Source organism: Henckelia pumila, chromosome 2, assembly GCF_033568475.1.
Source record: "Henckelia pumila isolate YLH828 chromosome 2, ASM3356847v2, whole genome shotgun sequence".
NCBI lineage: Eukaryota > Viridiplantae > Streptophyta > Magnoliopsida > Lamiales > Gesneriaceae > Henckelia > Henckelia pumila.
In genome coordinates this window covers 120156089-120176748 of record NC_133121.1, presented here as the reverse complement: position 1 = coordinate 120176748, position 20660 = coordinate 120156089, and the positions used below count along the sequence as shown (strand labels likewise).

Here is a 20660-nt window from a genome sequence, read left to right as displayed (position 1 = left end):
GTGCTAGTGGATCCTTGGTTAATCGATCTTAACCAAGAAGGGGAGACGTAGACGATTTATCGTCGAACTTCCATAAACATCTCTTATCCCTTTTATTTACATTACACATTTATTTACCGCACTTATTATTAATTGCTTTAAGTCTTCCGCTTGCGTACTAGCATAATTGCTTTAAATTGCTAAAGTTGTCAATAGAACCTAAATCCCCCCCCCCCCTTTGGTTCTAACAAGATCTTCCAACGATCATTGGAAACATATCATAGGGATTTAAAAGGAAGAAATTCAGAAATAATCCCTATAATAAAAGAATGAAAAGTTCTTGGAAACCAAGAACATTTTGGTCCAAACAAAAGGCCGGATCCTATAGATCAGGTAGAAGAAGTGGACCTATAAGAACATCCCCAGCAACAGGCTCATCACAAAGCAAGGGAAGAACACCATCAAGAAAAACTTTCAGAAGAACTCATACAAGAGCAAGTGAAAGTTTCAAGGATTGCAACTGCTGGACATGTGGAGCAAGAGGACATATATCTACAAATTATCCAAAAAACGAGAAAAAAGGAGTTAAACTCTTTGAAGCAACACCAGATATGGATGATGCGGTCTTCTTTCAAGATCTAGTCCAAGTATATCAATTTGAGGATATCCCCTCAGATGAAAGCATATATGAAGAAGATATATTGTTTAGTCGAGAAGTTTCCGAAGATGAATCAGAATCAGAATCAGAGTAAAGAGAAAGCGTTTTGCCATGAAACACATGAAAGTTTGGCTGGGTTCTTTAGACAAACCACGATATCTCATAATATGGTCCAAAGGATTATGAGAGAAAATCCAACATTACAGAAGTGTCAAGGATTTTCGGCAGGACAAGTTAAAAGAGTCTTAGGAAACCTAGGGCTAAGACAAAAAAGACATAATTTGATTTATAAGGTATCCAGAAAGGAAATGGCGATCCCTATGGAACTAACCAGTAATCAAATTGAAATGCAGTTAATTTCCTTTGAAGAAATTCGAGAAGAATTACAGAAATTAAAAGCAGAAGTAGCAAAGACAATGTCTTGGATTCATATTGGAGCAATCCAGATTATGATCAAGGCTACTTTTAAAGAGGGAATAGATTCACCCATAGATATCGTAGTATGCGATAAAAGAATGGGGAATATACAAGATGCGGTTCTAGGAACTATCTCGGGAAATTTATGTGCAGGAAAAATTGTGGGAGTTATTTATCAAAGAATAGCCTACAATTTAGCTGATAGAGATTTTAGTCGAGCCTTGACTTTGCATCAAAACTTCAAGGAAAAAAGACTAATGAAGGAAGGTAATAGGCCATATTCTATTACGTATCAAATTTCATATGCTCTTTTTAATACTCACCATTCTGAATTATTTATTAGAAATGAGTTCATTGAAATTCCAGAGATCTTTGGGAAAGTTTCTCAAGCAATATATCCGGAAAGAATCGAGTTTCCTTTAATTTAGAAAATAGACATTCAAATTCAAGACAGACCGGTTCTATACAGAGACCTTAAAATAGAACCCCGAAGGTTATCTTTTCAAGGAGACAGAATGACAAGCAGGAGATGGGACAAATCTCCTATTCAAGAAATTCCACCTGAAGAAAAAGAGTTTTCTATAATAGAAAAACTTAGATCTCCAGAAGGATGAAAAGAAGTAAAAATAGTATTCGAAATTACAAGTCATCGGAACTTGTTCTCTTATAACTCGATTTACTATTTGGAACAATAGGAAAAAGGAACTTACCAAGGAGTGATAAATATTGGAGAATTGGAAGTTCAAATCTGGGGAATTCCAGGAAAAGAAATAGATCATTTCATTCTTGGTCTAGAATTCCTGGAGGACCATAAACCATGGAAACGCCTTGAAAAAGGAATAGAGTTCATGGCAAAAGAAAAGACTTGGAGAATTCAATAAGAATTCTACGAAATGGAAAACCAAGAGAATTGGATAAGGGACAATCCCTTAATCAGATTCGAGAACTCTGTTCACAGACAGAGGAAGAAGCAACAGTTGAAATTAGTAATTCATGAACATGATTTACTAGAACGCATTGAAGAAGTAGAAAGGAGTAACCATATTCTACCTTCTGAGGCCTTAGAGAAACTAAAGGTAAATAGTATTAATCGGATTACTGAGTTACAACACAGTCTGTTAAAAATGGCGGGGCCATTTAGTAATCACTTTAAAAAATGACAACAAGTCCTTTCTCCATATACATTCCGATAGGGATGTTATATGAACAATATAAGGCTGAGTATTTTGCAGCTTATATTGACTCGGGAGCAGGAATTTATACAGCAAAAAGAGGAGTCTTCCCTGAATAATGTGAAGAGGAATTGCCAAAAATTGCTGGACGAGATTTCTCTCGAAGAATTTTAATTCTTTGCAAAGGAATAAAACAAGAAGAGATCCTTATGGGAGGTGCAGGTCAAACACCTTGGTACAAGGTAAAAACACCACCAATCTATTTCCATGATACAGGAGCTGATATCCTGTTAGGAGATAACTTCTTACAAATATTTAAGAAGTACACACAAGACAATGAGTCAAGAAGACTTGTGTTCACTACAATTTGTGAGCATAAAATTATCGTTCAACGACTCAAGGTTGCTTTTTATCGACAATTGCCGATAATATTTCGCAGCCAGCGTGGTGATAAAGGACAACTTTTTCACCCAAAAATGAAAGATCCAAGAAGGTTTGGAGAAACCATGTTGAAAATAACAACAGAACAAGAACTCCAAACAGAGGATATGGAGCTTCTCAAGGTAACTCTAAATCACAAAGATATAGAGTTTGAGAATAAAGTATCCCTTGAAGATGTCAAAAAGAGGCTCAAAGAAAGTTACAACGAGCATCCATTGGCATGGTGGGATAGAAATCAACTCAAAGCCAGTCTTACTCTAAAGGAAGACAAAGAGTATGAATTCGTCAGATATAAGCCTATCCCGATGAACATAACAGATCAAAGGGATATGAGAATGATTATCAAAGAACATTTGGACCTTGGTTTAATCAAAGAAGGAGTTTCACCATATAGCAGCCCAGGTTTTCTGGTTAGAAATCATGGTGAAATAAAAAGAGGGAAACTCAGGCTAGTTATTAACTACCAAGGTATTAATAAAATCCTGGAGTTTGATGGATACTTTATACCGAGTAGAGAACACCTAATTAGTTGTGTACGAAATTCTAGAGTGTTCTTAAAATTTGATTGTAAGTCTGTATTTTACCAGATTCGAATGGAAGAAGAAAGTAAGAAATTCACAGCCTTCTCTACTCCACAAGAACATTATATTTGGGAAGTTATGCCTATGGAATTAGCTAATGCACCCCAGATATTTTAAAGAAAGATGGATAACCTTTTTAAAGATTATTTCAACTTTATGTTTGTTTATATTGATAATATTCTTATAACATCAAAAAATATAGACGAACACGTTAAATACTTAGAGATTTTCTCTAAAATTTGTAAACAAGAAGGACTGGTTTTATCTGAAAAGAAAGCAGTCATAGCAACGAGGAAAATTGAATTCCTCGGTATTGAGATTGATGAAACTGGAATAATTCTACAACCCCATATTGTGGAAAAGGTAAAGAATTTTCCAGATAAACTCAAAGATGTAAAACAACTCCAAAGTTTTCTTGGAGTAGTTAATTTTGCAGGGATGTTCATTAACAATCTAGCAATGTACAGAAAGGTATTCAGTCCTTTGTTAAAAATGGATGCTAGGTTTATATGGACCGATAACCATACCAAAGGGGTAAACCAATTAAAAGAGATATGTAAGAATCTCCCAAAAATGGCTATACCCGTAGATGAAGATGATCTGGTATTATTTACGGATGCCAGCAACGATTGGTGGGCAGCAGTCCTTACCAAGATCACTCCAGATGGGGAAATACCATGCATATACTGTAGCGGTATTTTTTCAGAATCGGAGGCCATTAGATGGCATATCAACGAGAAGAAATTTTATTCAGTTAAAAGGGCTTTTGAAAAATGACCATTATTTTTACTTGCTAAAAAATTCACTCTGAAGGTTAATAACACCCAGATAAAAGCTTTCCTAAAAAATAAGATTGAATCTAAAACTGAGAAAGCTAGATTATTAAGATGGCAAGCATTATGTCAAAATTATATTTTTGATATTGTTATTATTAAATCTCATGAAAATATTCTTGCAGATTTCTTAACAAGAGATGAAAGGCAGTGACGTGGATTCCATCATAAAAATGCAGAGGCATCTCAGGGAACACCTTGGGTTGCTTCAAAACGAGTTCAACCAGTTAGCCATTAATGCTGAAATGGCCGGCAGGTTACAACAAGCTGATCGGATCAAAGTATCTAATCGAATTACAGGATGTATGCAAGCTCAAACACAACTATAGGCTGCTATTCAAGGGCCAATTGTGAAGGCTATAGAAAAACCATTGGTTTCTCATAAACAAGATATGCTAAAACCATTGGTTTTACAAGAACAAGAAATACAACCACCGGTTGTGAAACAAGATGTTGAGGAATCCAAAACTCAAGAAACAAGTGCTAATCTATCATCAGCCTTTGATGATCTGGATGAAGCAACAATTGATGAGGATAACTCATCAAGTCAACCCTCCGCCTCTGGGGTAAAAGAGGAAGAGATCAATCTTAGGCCCAACACTGACAAGGGAAAATCTAAGATTGATACTAATCCATCTATTATTTCTCCATTCCAGGTTTATCAACAAAGGTGGGAGAAATTGAATACAAGGAGTGAAATCAACTCGAACACTTGCATGGTTGATGTTGCAGGAATATATCGAAGAGTTTGGCTAAAAAATAATGTCAATCCTAAAGATGTAAAACTCTGGTATGAATTTGGGGCTTTGGCCTCAGTTTATACAACGTCACCAAGCTTCCCGGAGATATCACAGTTACCAAAATGGATCCAGGAAGCACTCCAAGAAACATGGACAAATAATGATCATTGTCCAGAGGAGATGTGCTTGAGTTATACTTTTTTAGTGCAGCTCCAGAACCAACAGTGAAAGGATCACACGAACCCTTTCATTTCATCAAGCTGAGGAGACCTGATATAAATAGTCATAAATTTATCAAGGATCCTAAAACTGAAGAAATACCCTTGGTGTCCACTTTCGGGGAAAATGAGATCTCAACCAGAAGGGCATGGGGTATTTGGGTCTGTCTTACTGAGATGGACAAAGTCAAGTTTCCATTCAAATTTTATCAAAATTTTGTGAATGGATCGTTTCTGTTGAACACAATGACAGGAAAAACTACAGCATTTGCGGAAGAACTCTTCGAAAAGAAGAGAAACATTTTGTGGAACAGCAAGCTGCCGGGGAGTAAAGAAACTCGCCGAAAATTTTGTAACATGGCTCATATTGGACGATGGTCAGAGAATATCTGCCCAGAATGCCCAAATCAGAAGGAGCCAGAATTTGGAAAAACCTTTAGACCCCGAACGGATCGAAAGAATTTTTCCGAGACAAGCAAAGGTGGACAAGGACCACCGAAGATGCATTTTCACAGGGGCCTACTTCAAAAGCAAAAGATGCCCCGACAACAATAAGGCATGTGAGGAGAATAAAGCCAAAAGAAAGTGGCAAACATATGATTCCTCCACTAGTAAAAGATGCCATCAATAATGACATAAAAAATTCCAGACAGCTGCCTCCTCCACTAGTAAAAGATGTCATCAGTAATGGCATAAAAAAATACAAGACAGTTGTGAGATTCCCTGAAGTTTCTCGGTGAAATGAGTGGAACTACAGCTATAAATATAGGCATTTGAGGAAGCTGAAGATATCGATCATTCCCTTCAGTTTTCTTACAAATAAATTGTTGTAATATTTCTCTTTCTATTGTATTAAGTTTCCTTTTATGTATTTCAAGAACAAGGCTACTATGAGTAGCTAAACAAGTTGTCTTCTCCTCTTCAAATAAGTTGATTTATGTAATAATATTATGTCTGAATAAATTTCCTAAATATCTCGTTCTTCATGCTCATATTTTATAATTAAATTTATATATCATACGCCTTAAGGTAGAAAATGAATTAAGGCTGTGCTGGGTGTCGTTGAAGGAGCTTGTGCAGAAACCATCTGTTGCGACTGCGTGGTTGGAGTGTGAGGAGCACTTCGTAAAACACGGCAGGTATGACCCGACGACATTATGGTCAAAGAGGTATTTAAATTTAATTAATCTTACGGAAATATGTTGGACCCTAATCTGGAGTATATCGGCTGAAAACTTTGCGTAACTAATAGACTTGCATGACCGGGACTGGTTCGATAGGTATAACAAAGCCATGTGCAAATGATTAGTTTTAATTATATTTTAATTCAAATATGGGGACCACTAGGGAGTGAAAATAAAGAAAAAGATGGGTAGGGAGTTAAATTAAAGAGAAGTTTGGTAGTAGGGAGTTTAAAATAATTTGCCCATAAAACAAACCCATTGTTTTTTAGAAGGGAATCAAATATATAATAATAAAATATTTATATCGCTTCATTACTACTATCTTTTTGTAGTTACATTTTAAATACGATTTCGTGCATCATATTTTCGAAATTGGTTCTCAACACAAGTTTAAAAACTATACTCAAATTCTCGTCTTTCAAAATTTTATAATATATATATATATATATATATATATATATCATTGTATCACATTAAGAAACCATCAAACACTTAGATAAATTAACATAATTATAGACATAGAATTAAATTGCTCTCGTCGTATGAATTTGTTTTTGATGTCGACCTACATACCAATGATGGTTCAATATATTTCCCAAGATTCCTATTTATTTAATATATCAAAGTTTTTTGATTATAACTATAAATCCATAATTTTGTAAGCACAGAGGATATGATCTCCCACATATACGCAATCATCAAATTAAAACACTTAGAAATGTTTTAAAAAATAACTGGGAATTTCAAATTTTTGAGAATCGGATTAATCAGAGTGATTTTTTTGAAAAAAAAAAAAGGTAGGAACGATTAAAAAAAAATACATCACCCTGATATGAAAAAAGATCTTATTTTGTTATAATTCATCGTGGTCAACACCTGATTCTTTAAATAATCGGGAAATTATTGCACCATGTTGAGTGCTACGTACGTCAAAAATTGGTGAGGGCTTCCATCTATGATCTATCCATAAATTTATTTTATTTTTATTTTTTTTAGCACAAATTGCATCGAATATCGAAATTATATCATATTATAGCATTAAAGAGTGAAATTTGCCCGCACAATCGATGAAACTTGAGCATGGACTCGATACGTGCTTGTGTCGAGCTAAAAAATTAGCTAAGACCCCGTTTGAATTTGGTAGACATTTTAAAAAAAAATATTTTTTTAAGCTATAATTTTTAGCTTTTGAAAAAGCTCTAATTTTGACTTAAAAAAGTGCTTATTTAAGCACTTTTCTGGTCAGTCAAACACTTTATTAAATGAAAAGCACTTAAAATGTGCTTTTTTGGCCTGAATTTTGAAACCAAACGGGGCCTAAATCTACCTAGAAAATCTACCCGCACAGTCAGCGAAAATCGAACCTACCTCGTAGTCTCAGAACCTCAGTCTTGCCCACTAGGCCAAGACCTCATTGGCCCATAAATTTATTTTAAATCAACCGATTTATACATAAATACACAATCTGATTTAAAATACCAAGAAATTTAATGGATATGGCCACGATATTGTGACACGTGAATCTTTTTCTTATCTATACATATATAGAAGTCAAAAAATGTATAATAATAAATATTATTAGTTAAAGTTAAGCCTCTTATAAAACCGCTTGATCCGAATTTATTATGCCAAATTAAATTTAGTTTTATAACACTACTTTAAATTGAGCATCCAAAATATCTATGTTTTTATTAATTAATATTAATATTAATATTAATTAATATATAAAATAATAAAAAAAATACACATTGCATTTGTTCCGTTTTCTAGAAAATATTAAAATATGAGATATTTTCCGTAGTCATCCTTACCGATATGATTATTCTCCCATCACATCGAGTCCGAATCCAAGCGAGCCGGATGGTTCTTTTTACCCACACACACACAACAATTTCTCTGTTTTGAGGGGTTTTTTTTTTTTTTTATTTATTTATCAATTTTACTAATTGTTGCACGACACGCTTTGTTCTAAATAAGAATTTAGAAGTTTTATTCATTTATTTATTTATTTCGGATAATGTGAAAGTCCGTAATAATTATTTTTCGATCTATACTGAGTAAACTCCGAGTTAATGTAATAATAAGCAAATTATGTTAGTTAGGTAAACAAAATCAAACAAGATCCATGTGACAGACTCACACAATAAAACGTTGACAAAAAAAATTCGAACTTTTGACCAAAATTTGGGCGATTTATTCATTGAATTTTATTTATTTTTAAATGAATATTGAATCATTGATAGGCTGTGGTTGAAATACTTCAATCTCTTGGAGAACATTAGTGTTCCAATATTCCCTAGCTTATCCCATTGTATTTGCGGGCAGATGATTAATTATGCCACTCGGTCAAGGAGCCCGTCAGATAAATATTGCTAATTTGGCAGATCAAGTTGAATTGAAATCTAGGAGCATGATGGTGTTGCTCATTTCTTGGCCTCGCTGGGACTTTATGGGAGTATGAAATTTATTGATTGTAATCCTTTGTCTATTAGTAATCTTGTAAACCGAGACCTCTTTGGTTTTTAATGTAGCAAAGGTGGCTCAATATTGGTCAAAGATGGTGGGTGGTTTGAATGAAGGAAACGTGCATGTTTTTTATTTGGTTAATCATGCGCAGCTGAAGGAAATTTATTATGAATTTTCTGGCCTTCACGCGTTCACAACCCAAGGGGAGCTCTATAAATAGAGCTCTCCTCCAGCATTCTATATATCCCATCTCGAGTTCAATCATCTAAGCTTGAGTTTCTTCATCTCCCTTATTCATTTCAGATCATCCCTCAGCCTCAAGCATTCTTCTGTTCTTGAGTGAATTTATTCTCTCCCTAGTTATTTCTATATATTTGTGAGATAGTTTTCTCCTGTATTAAGAGGGTGAGTGTCTCTTTGAAAACACAGAGAGAGGTTGTAATTCTCCAAATATTATAGTGGAATCTTTTGGTCTTGCCCGTGGTTTTTACCCTAATAATTTTTAGAGGTTTTCCACGTAAATCTTGCTGTCTATTTATTCTTCAATTTACATAGTTTCTATCTCGTGATGCCGCACCTGGGACCAACAAATGGTATCAGAGCCTTGGCATAAAATTTCTTAAAATTCTGAGTATGCTCTGTGGTTGCAGCTTTGACTGATCTTCCACATCAGAAAAGATTTTTTGAAGAATTAATAAGGCAGGATTCTTGTAGTCAAGATGACGGCAAAATACGAGATAGAAAAGTTCAACGGGAGCAATTTTTTGCTGTGGAAATTGAAGGTGCAAGCAATTCTAACAAAGGAGCGTTGCTTGACAGCTATTGGAGATAGACCGACGGATGTCACGGACGATCAAAAGTGGAACGAGATGAATCACAATGATGTTGCCAATTTTCACTTGGCTATAGCGGATGAAGTTTTGTCAAGTATCTCTGAAATAAAAAGCGCAAAAGTTATTTGGGATACTCTGACAAAATTGTACGAGGTCAAGTCACTGCACAACAAAATTTTTCTAAAGAGAAAGCTTTATACTCTTCGGATGGTGGAATCCTCATCGATGACCAAACATATCAACACACTGAATACTCTATTTTCCCGGCTTACGTCTATGGGGCATAAAATAAAGGAAAAAGAACGTGCGGAGCTTCTACTTCAAAGTCTACCAGATTCATACGATCAGCTCATCATCAATGTTACCAACAATGTTCTTTCGGATAATTTAAATTTTGACGACGTCTTAACTGCGGTTCTTGGAGAAGAGAGTCGTCGAAGGAACAAAGGAGATAGGTTGGCAACATCGAAGCAAGCAGAGGCTTTACCGATGATGAGAGGAAGATTGACGGAGCGTGACTCCAGTGGGAGCCACAGATATGGTAGATCCAAGTCAAGAAGTAAGAAGAAGAATATTTACTGCTTTAAATGTGGCGGTAAAGGGCACTTCAAGAGAGAGTGTACAAAAAGCATCGATAAGGGATCTCAAGGAAATGTGGCCAGTACTTCAGGCGGTGGTGAAATATTATTCAGCGAAGCAGCAACGGTTGCGGAAGGCAGACACAAATTTTGTGATGCATGGATTATGGATTCAGGAGCGACGTGGCATATGACGTCAAGGAGAGAATGGTTCGACCAGTATGAACCAGTCTCGGGAGGATCTGTATTCATGGGAAATGATCATGCCTTGGAAATCGCTGGGGTCGGTACCATTAAAATCAAAATGTTTGATGGTACTATTCGCACCATACAGGAGGTACGACATGTGAAGGGCCTGACAAAAAATCTTTTGTCTTTGGGGCAATTGGATGATATTGGGTGCAAAACCCGTATCGAGAAAGGGATCATGAAAATTGTGAAAGGCGCGCTTGTGGTTATGAAGGCGGAAAAGGTTGCTGCAAATCTGTATGTATTGTTGGAGGAAACACACAAAGAGGCAAAACTAGTTGTTGCATCAATTGGTTCGGGAGAAGAATCAACAGTGTTGTGACATAGAAAGCTTAGACATATGTCAGAACGAGGAATGAAGATTCTCTCTGAACGAAAGCTGTTGCCAGGGCTTACAAAAGTGACTCTACCCTTTTGTGAGCATTGTGTTACCAGTAAACAACACAGATTGAAGTTTGGCACGTCTACTGCCAAGAGCAAAGGAATATTGGAGCTTATTCATTCTGATGTTTGGCAAGCACCGATTGTATCCCTAGGAGGAGCGAGATACTTTTCGTTTATTGATGATTTCTCTAGGAGATGTTGGATGTATCCAATCAAAAAAAAGTCAGATGTTTTCGAAGTCTTCAAAGTTTTCAAAGCGCGGGTTGAACTTGATTCTGACAAGAAAATCAAGTGTTTGAGGACTGACAATGGAGGAGAATATACCAGTGATGAGTTTGATGCATTTTGTCAGCATGAGGGCATCAAAAGACAGTTCACGACGGCGTACACGCCTCAGCAGAATAGAGTGGCAGAGCGGATGAACAGAACTTTGTTGGACAGAACAAGGGCCATGTTGAGTACTGCGGGTCTACCAAAGTCATTTTGGGCAGAAGCAGTCAAAACCGCTTCTTATATCATCAATCGTTCTCCTTCAGTGGCGATTGATTTGAAGACTCCAATAGAGGTATGGACTGGCAAGTCAGCTGATTATTCTCGGTTACATACATTTGGAAGTCCGGTGTACGTGTTGTACAATGAACAAGAAAGATCAAAGTTGGATTTCAAATCCAGAAAGTGTATCTTCTTGGGCTATGCTGATGGAGTAAAGGGGTTTCGCTTATGGGATCCTATTGTCCACAAGCTTATCATCAGCAGAGATGTTATCTTCGAGGAAGATAAAGTGAAAGGAGACAAAGGCACACTAAATTCAGAAACTACTATCATTCAGGTGGAAAATAAGACAGACGAAGATCAAGTTTCTTGTGAAGCAGTACCAGAGCACGAAGAACAAGAACCAGTTGAGTCAGAGGTTTCCAAAGTGAGGCAGTCAACTCGAGAGAGAAGACCACTAGGTTGGCTTTCAAATTATGTCACTGAAAGTAACATTGCATATTGTCTATTAACAGAGGATGGTGAGCCATCGAGTTTTCATGAGGCTACTCAAAGCTCGGATGTATCCCTGTGGATGACAGCGATGTAGGAAGAATTGGAAGCATTGGACAAGAACAAAACTTGGGATCTTGTTACACTACCACGAGGAAGAAAAGCTATCGGTAACAGATGGGTCTATAAGATCAAGCGTGATGGCAATAACCAAGTGGAGCGGTATCGTGCCAGATTGGTTGTCAAAGGGTATGCTCAGAAAGAAGGTATTGACTTCAATGAGATATTTTCTCCTGTGGTTCGACTTTCAACAGTCAGAGTAGTATTGACATTGTGTTCGGTATTTGACCTACATCTGGAACAGCTAGATGTGAAAACAGTATTTCTTCATGGCGATCTTGAAGAAGAAATCTATATGCTCCAGCCAGAAGGTTTTGCAGAAAAAGGCAAAGAGAACTTGGTTTGCAGGTTGAATAAATCTCTGTACGGTCTCAAACAGGCGCCGATGTGTTGGTACAAGAGATTTGATTCCTATATCATGAGCCTTGGGTACAACAGACTCAGTGCAGACCCTTGTACGTATTTCAAGAGGTCTGGTGATGATGATTATATCATTTTGCTGTTGTACGTGGACGACATGTTGGTAGCAGGCCCCAACAAAGATCGGGTCCAAGAATTGAAGGCACAGTTGGCTAGGGAATTTGATATGAAGGACTTGGGACCAGCAAACAAGATTCTAGGGATGCAAGTTCACCGAAACAGAAGCAATAGGAAGATTTGGCTTTCCCAGAAAAATTATTTGAAGAAAGTCTTGCAGCGCTTCAACATGCAAGATAGTAAGCCAGTTTCAACTCCTCTTCCTATTAACTTCAAGTTATCTTTTGAGATGTGTCCTAGCAGTGAAGCAGAGAAGATGGAGATGTCTCGAGTACCGTATGCATCAGCAGTGGAAAGTTTAATGTTCGCCATGATTTGTACAAGACCAGACATTGTACATGCAGTGGGAGCAGTCAGTCGATATATGGCGAATCCTGGACAAGAGCATTGGAGCACGGTTAAGAGGATCCTTAGATACATTAAGGGTACCTCGGATGCTGCATTATGTTTTGGAGGATCAGATTATAGACTCAGGGGCTACGTGGATTCAGATTATGCGGGTGATCCAGATAAAAGAAAATCTACTACTGGTTATGTGTTTACAATTGCAGGAGGTGCAGTCAGCTGAGTTTCAAAACTGCAAACAGTTATGGCGTTATCTACAACGGAAGCAGAATACATGGCAGCTACTCAAGCTTGCAAGGAGGCAATATGGATTAAAAGGTTATTGGAGGAGCTTGGGCACAAACAAGAAAAGATTCCTCTGTTTTGTGACAGTCAGAGTGCCTTGCACATTGCAAGGAATCCAGCCTTTCATTCCAGAACTAAACACATTGAAGTTCAATTTTCATAGTTTCTATCTCGTAATGCCGCACTTGAGACCAACATTTAATGGATCTCTTTTATCTAAAAAAAAAATAAAAATAAATCTAGGAGCATGATTGTCTCGATAAATAAATAAATGAAAGACACGATTCAGTGTTTTAATATCATATTCATGACAGAACACAAACCATTTTCCTTCTAACATATAGCAACTATTTTGCAAAGTAGTAATAACAAATTTGGAACCGACACGGTTTTATGACAATTTTCTCATTTCCGTGTGTTTACAAACTAAGACGTACACTAGCTAGATTTGCTGGAGTTTTTCATGTTCGAAGACAAGCTAATTCTGCCGTAAATGTTTTGGCAAAACTTGCCTGCTCTAGTTCGCAACATATGAAATTGATTGATGTGTGTAATTTTCTTTATTGGTTACAAGAAGTTCTATATATTCACGAATATTATGAATTAATACAATTGTGTTTGCTAAAAATAAATAAAAAGCTAAGATTTTCATGACATAACATTTGTATCCATGATTGGAAAAATATTTTTTTATCCATTAATTTATCTATTTTTTGGTTTTGGTTCATTAAATTTTCAAATTTTAGTTTTGGTAGACTAACTTTTAATTTTCGGTTATTTTGGTCAAACTGCTGATGTGACACCAGAATATTCTGACGTGAGATCGAAAAATGATGACGTGACATCGGAAAATACTGACGTGTCTAACTGTCATGTCAGCAATTAGACCAAAATCACTAAAAATTAAAAATTAGTATACCAAAAATAAACTTTAAATAGTTAATTGACCAAAATAAAAACAAACAAACAAATTATTAGACTAAAAATAACATTTTACGTGCACGTAACACGATGCACTCCCCGACCAAATAGCTTGATCAAATTGAAAATAGCGCAAAAGATAGAAACGACATAGCCTTGAGATCAGTGTTACGTGGGTCATCAAACATTAATGTTCACATATCATATGAACAAAGCTGATGTAAATTAGAATTCAATTGCATCTCTCTTTTGTTTTCCTTATTTTTTCTAAATAAAACTTTACAGGGAAAAGAAAAGTGAAATGATCATGAAGAATAAATTCACGTGTGCATGGAATGTCACTTTAGTAAATTGATTATATATATATATAATATTATATATTTACTTACTACGCAAAGTATTGAATTTGATTGATTGATTATAGTTTATTTGATTTGATTGATTAAATTTTATATAAAAATGTTAAATGACTATTCTGTCCTTTTAACAATAAATAAAATAAAAAATTATATTATTTATAAGGGGTAATATAGTAATTTAAATTCATTGATTTGATTGATGTGTGATAAATAATTAATGATTTGATTGATTTAAAATAAATAGTTAATATATGGATAAATAATATGATGAGAAAAACGTGAGATGTGACGGAATGAGTTATACATATATTAGTAATATGGTGAACAGAACAGTGCCTTATAGATCTCTTGTGAGAATTGAGATGGTATTACAAAATATCCGTTAGATTGATGGATTAAATTCATATTTATAATGGAAGACAATATTTTTGAAATAAAAATAATAATATATTTTCGGATCGAATTAGATATCTCTCTCATAAAATTGATATATGACCCGATTTCAAAGATTTTTTTTGTAATAATAATGTACCAACCCTTTCTAGTAAATTTTTTTTAAGCCAAGTAATTATTTCGATCATCTTATTGATTGAAAGAAAACACCATTACTTTCATTCAATAATAGTCATTGCAAGGACATATATTTTAATAAAATTCTGAAAACAATTAAATTATTTAGTAATCATAATCAATAACTTTAATTAAAAATCTTTAACCAATAATTAATCACTTTAAAAATATGTGCACACGGTAAGTTTATTAATAAATTTCGAACATTTTATTGAAATTAAATAGACAGATTGGATTAACTAAATTCAGAGGATAAATATTGTCTGTTTCATTTTTCAGTTTAAATTCGATTAAATATTAATTTTGTATATTGACTTTTTTATACGTGACAAAAATTATCGTAGTGCTTCGGTTGCGTAATATACTAACGACCAATCCAGCGTTACTATCCATGTACACATTAAATAAACATGTCCATATTTTGTGGATGGCGAGGTGGGCAGGTGGCCTAATACATAAAATCACAGATAAACAAAAAGAAAACGACATGCTCATCAAAGCAAACCCCGATTTTTTGGTAGGGCACGTCCGACGATTTTACGTGTTTTTATTTGTAATATGTGTTGATTATATATACTAGTCACTGGAGCACGCAATCCGTGTTAAGTTTATATTTTTAGTTAAAAATATATACTATTTTAAAATATCAAAGGTATTTATGTCTACACACATTTATGACCAAAAGTAGTTATTATAAGGGGTAGAGCCGTCAAAACGGGTCGGTCCGGCCGACCCCATCATGAAAAATTGGCGGGTTGGGTTGAGATTTTACTGGCCCGTTTGGAGACGGACCAACCCAAATGGGCCACGGGTTGAGGCGGGGCAGGGCGGAGCGCCAGCCAGTTTTAGAAAAAAATAATATTTTAATTTTTTTGAATTATGGGCATAAAAATATTTATTTTTAAATAATGTAATTTAAAATTTTAAAAATTAGTATTTTTAATATTTTTAATATATTACATTGTTATTTTTTTATGGTTAAATATCTATTTATTTTATTCATATTATTTTGAAATGCGATTTTTTATCCAAAATACAATAGTTAACATCAAAATTTTATATGATTTGTTTGATTGTGACATTTATTATTTGTTATTGTCTAACATTGTTGATATATTTTTTTCAATCTTAAATACTATTTTTTTGAATTATATATATATATTTTTATTTTTTTTAAATTTTGGCGGGTTGACAAACCTAGCCCGCAACCCGCGGCGGGACGAGACGGGGCGGGTTGGGGTTTTTATGGCCCGTTTGGAGGCGGGCCTAAACGGACCAACCCAAACGGGCTGCGGGTTTTGGCGGGGCGGGGCGGACCGGCCCGTCTGACAGCTCTAGATGGAGGCATTATAAGATAGTAAGTTAGTAAGATTTTAAAATGTCAAAGATATTTATGTCTACACATATTTATGACCAAAAATAATTATTATAATGGGTGAAGACATTATAAGATAGTAAGATATATAATAAAATTAATATTTTTTTATTAAAAATAATATTTATTCTGAGATGACCCAAATACGATATTCGATCGTCTTATAAATTGATACGTGAGATCTTCTCACATGAATATTTGTGTTTCTTTGTATTAGATGATCATAACTGGTGTCGAACTTATAATTTAATCTCATATTTATATCTCAATTAAATATAAGTTACAAAAATCACTTGTTAATCTATTTTTCTATACAATAAATTATGTGAATTGTGAATTTTTATTTAAATAATTTTACAGTAAACTTAAAATATATAAACACAAAATTTTTATGATGCGGTGGTCAATTATTTGAGACCTATCTCTTATCAAATCGAACTAATGAAAAAATAATTTTTTTAATATCAAATATTTTACCTTTCACGACAGATAAACTTGTCTAGGCGGGTGCTTTAGGAATTAAAAATTTTACTGAATTTTTTTAAAATATAATTTGCTGAAATTTGTGACAACATATAATATATAACTAGTACCGAATTGCAAGTTTTTTTAAAATATAATTTACTGAAATTTGTGACAACATATAATATATAACTAGTATCGAATTGCACGCGTTACGTTCTTATACAATGCGTTTTGCGTACACACATCACATGCTTGTACATTTCGCTTTTGTGTTTGAAAAAAAAAAACAAAAAACAAAGAGGTTAGAGGCCACATTAACATATTTATTGTGATTTCACATTTAATATAATAAATGTAAAAATAATAGGGTAGATTTCAACGGTAATACTCCAATGATAGATCTAATGTTCCATGATTTGCTACGTCAATAATATATAATTAATTACGACTATGTGTAAAAATACGAACAATTGAATGCATGATTTGAGTATTATCCATATGCTAGGATCTCATCTATCAAATAATAGATAAGATAGATATAGTAGATGTAAAATAGATAAGATATAATAGAATAGATATACTCATTTTCCGTGTGGATGAAGTCTCAGATACTGAATAATGATATGGAAGTTTCCGTTGGGTTGCCTCAACACGCGGTTTTAGCCGCCCAACTCAGATTCTCATTGAGCAACTCCACCACGCTCGGGGATCTATATATACATCTATACAAGCACAAATATCTCCATAATTTCTTCATTTCATCTCGCGATTAACCTCTTTGCGACGCTCAATTCCTCTTCATTCCGCTGATTTTTCGTCATAAATCCGTCGATATGAGCAACCACAACGAGCCTCAAGGTATGTTTCTCACTTTTCTCCGTGCATTTACGCTGCTTGTTTTTTGATTTCGCAACTGTTCGTGCATATACTTGCTGATTGCTTGAGATATAGTGAGAAGCGGACGATAATCGAAGATCATCAGTTGACTGTGGATCGATGACGATTTTGTGTGAATGTTGATTTGGTTTATTTTAATTAGGTGTTTGATTTGATTTGATTGATCGTATTTCATTTGAGCTCCACTGAATGTGATATGGCTTGCTATCCTAATCCAGGTGCCAATAATTTGGTGGATCCAAAAACATATGTTATGAAATTGATAATTTCGGTGAATTGATAAAATCATACTTTTTTTTTTTATTTTGACTTTTGATTGTGTTTTTAAAGGAAATCTCGCTTGTTTTGAATCACCCGTACTCTCGAGTCTCGATACCAGGAATTATATTATTATAATAATTTACTAAAATTTGTGTACAATTTTTTTTTAAAATGTGAATCTATTATACTTATCTTTTCTTAAAATTTAATCGGATTTATTATTTTTCTTATTGCCCCTAAAAGTTTGACTTGATATTTCAAATTAATTTATTGTTTTTATTTTTAGGTATTTATGTCTTTATTTTACTTATAAAAAAGTTCGATAATATACTTCCTTTTTTTATGACTTTTTTAAAATTATTTTCTAAGATAATACTTTGGTGGATTGGTTCATAAATGAGTTCTTTTACAGTCGATTAAATATTTACGTTTTCAATTCTGGAGTTCACTCTATAATATAATAACTTTCTATTCTATTTGTGCAATATATAAATTTCAAACGCATATTTGTTTTACTTTCGTGAATTTTTTAGTTTCAAAATTATAATTGACAAACTCAAGAAAAATAATTTTGGAAATCAAAGGTGAACATATATAGTACATTGTAAAAATATCTTAGATGGTAAAGCTTGCATTTAAATAATAAGTTTCTTAATATGACTAGTTATAATTGTCTTCTCCACATTTATGCATGAGTAAATTTTAAAAACCTGAAAAAAATAATTTTCTAACGCAACAGATATTTTTCTGAGTGCCTGGTTTATATTCTTGTTTCTTCTGAGTGCATTATAGAGTTATCACATTGATTTTTTCAGTTGCATATCCGCCACCGGCAACTGCGTGCCCCATGGAAACACAGGCTGGGTTCATGGCTCCACCGCCGCCGGCTGGTTACCCGATGAGAGATGGCCATGAGGGGCAGATTCAGGCACCAAAGGCCACCACCAAGTCTAGAGGTGACGGCTTCTGGAAAGGATGGTCAGTTCTCTATATCTATATTTGATGAGAAACTATTACCATCAAGAATTTTGTTGAATACTGAAATCAGTTGATTAAAAATCTAGTTTCCCAGTTAAAAAAGAAATGGTTCCATGTTTTAATATATACTAGTAAACATATTCACACGATGTGTGCATATAAATTAAATTTTTGTCGTGTATAACAATTTTTTATCTGAAATATAATAATAATTGAGTAATTTTATATTTAATGTTATGTTTTTTTGTTATTAGTTTTTGATTATTTATTTTATTTAAAAAGAATTATGGTAGTTATGGGTAAGGATATTTTGGAGACAAAAAATGGTATGACAAAACTTACCAAAAGTAGTTATTGTTTAGGCTTCAAACTTAATAATATAGAAGATATATATATATAATATATATAGAAATTTTCAGCTGCCCAACCAATGATGCCCAACTCGTCCCGACAACTAAAACCCTGTAGTGGATTTTAGTGATACGAATTTTTTTTTTTAAAAAAATAAAACCCGGTAGTGAGTTTTAGTGGTCGGGGACGAGTTGGGCAGGAATGGTTGGGCAGCTGAAAATTACTCACATATAAAAATTTTCAGCTGCCCAACCAATGATGTTCAGCTCGTCCCCGACAACTAAAACCCTGTAGTGGATTTTAGTGATACGAATTTTTTTAAAAAAAAACAACTAAAACCCGGTAGTGAGTTTTAGTGGTCGAGGACGAGTTGGGCAGAAATGGTTGGGCAGCTGAAAATTACTCTATAAATATACTATAAATATGTGATCAGTGTTCAATAAAGTGAGATAATTTTGGTAGTTTAATTGGGATCTGAGTATGATCATGTGGTGATAGTTGATTTAGAGTAAGTTTTTGAACAATAACTTTGTATAATTTCTGAACTTCCATTGAATAGAGGCAAAGACCGACTCTTGCATTTTTTCCTCAATACTCACAATTTTTATTTCAGATGCTGGTTTTACTTTTACTCATAAATGATGTCCAAATGTATGTACGTAAAAGCATTAGTTAACTTCACGAATAGAATAGAGCAAAGGCAAAAGCTTCATAGCAAAACTCCTGATCCACGGCAGTCCATATTATAAATTAAATTTATTTTGGCATCGATTTATCGACAGAAAACATTTATCTTATGTTATAAACAAGTGTGAGATTTAGAACGAAAGATTTGAATTCACTAGGTATGGCATTGCTCCACATTTTCACTGTTCGAATTTAGACATGATTTGATAACGGAATGTTGCTGTGTTTTCTGCAGTTGTGCTGCCTTATGCTGCTGCTGTGTATTGGATGCTTGTTTCTAGGTTTTTGCGTGGGGGCTTGTTCGATTTTGTTGAAGTTTCTATGTATATCTTGTGGGCTTATTTTGTTTTATTTTATTTTGTGTTTGAAGATTACTTACGTATCTGTACTATTGTTCCTTCCATGTATTGAATTATTCGTAATGCATTGCGACGGTTTTATTGTTATTTTGTACTTGACCCATAGGTTTTTAGTCTTTCAGATGTTAGTAAAAAGATCACGGATAATCTTATTTATTTAACGAAGATAGCAGATAATTTTCGCTAAAACCACCTAAAGGTTTTTAGTCTTTTAGATGTTAGATGTTACTTAAAAAACATCTGTAAACTAAAAATACTTATGAATTTAATAAAAGAGAATTGAACAACTCAAGTGCCGACCCAAGAAGCTACTATGGGGTATCTTAGTTGGTGGCATTGCGATGTCAAAGGACGATTTTGAACATTTCAAGAGAGTTAAACTTGTGTTATTCAAAAAATCGCACTTAAAATTGTTCACTTTCTTTTGGAGCTT

At 34.2% G+C, this 20660-nt stretch overlaps 1 protein-coding gene across 1 annotated transcript; it reads left to right on the top strand.

Moving 5' to 3' along the window:
* Positions 1–17367: 17367 nt before the first annotated feature.
* On the top strand, positions 17368–20314 carry LOC140880333 (protein CYSTEINE-RICH TRANSMEMBRANE MODULE 9-like). The gene is made up of 3 exons (XM_073284683.1): positions 17368–17552; positions 18668–18830; positions 20104–20314. Exons 1-3 carry the CDS (start codon positions 17528–17530, stop codon positions 20147–20149), a joined length of 234 nt encoding a protein of 77 aa, XP_073140784.1. The 5' UTR covers positions 17368–17527; the 3' UTR covers positions 20150–20314.
* Positions 20315–20660: the final 346 nt, after the last annotated feature.

Coding starts and splice junctions, on each gene's coding strand:
- LOC140880333 (XM_073284683.1), top strand. CDS start 17,528: ATGAGCAACCACAACGAGCCTCAAG. Junction 17,553..18,667: donor CAACCACAACGAGCCTCAAG/GTATGTTTCTCA, acceptor TGATTTTTTCAG/TTGCATATCCGCCACCGGCA. Junction 18,831..20,103: donor GACGGCTTCTGGAAAGGATG/GTCAGTTCTCTA, acceptor TGTTTTCTGCAG/TTGTGCTGCCTTATGCTGCT.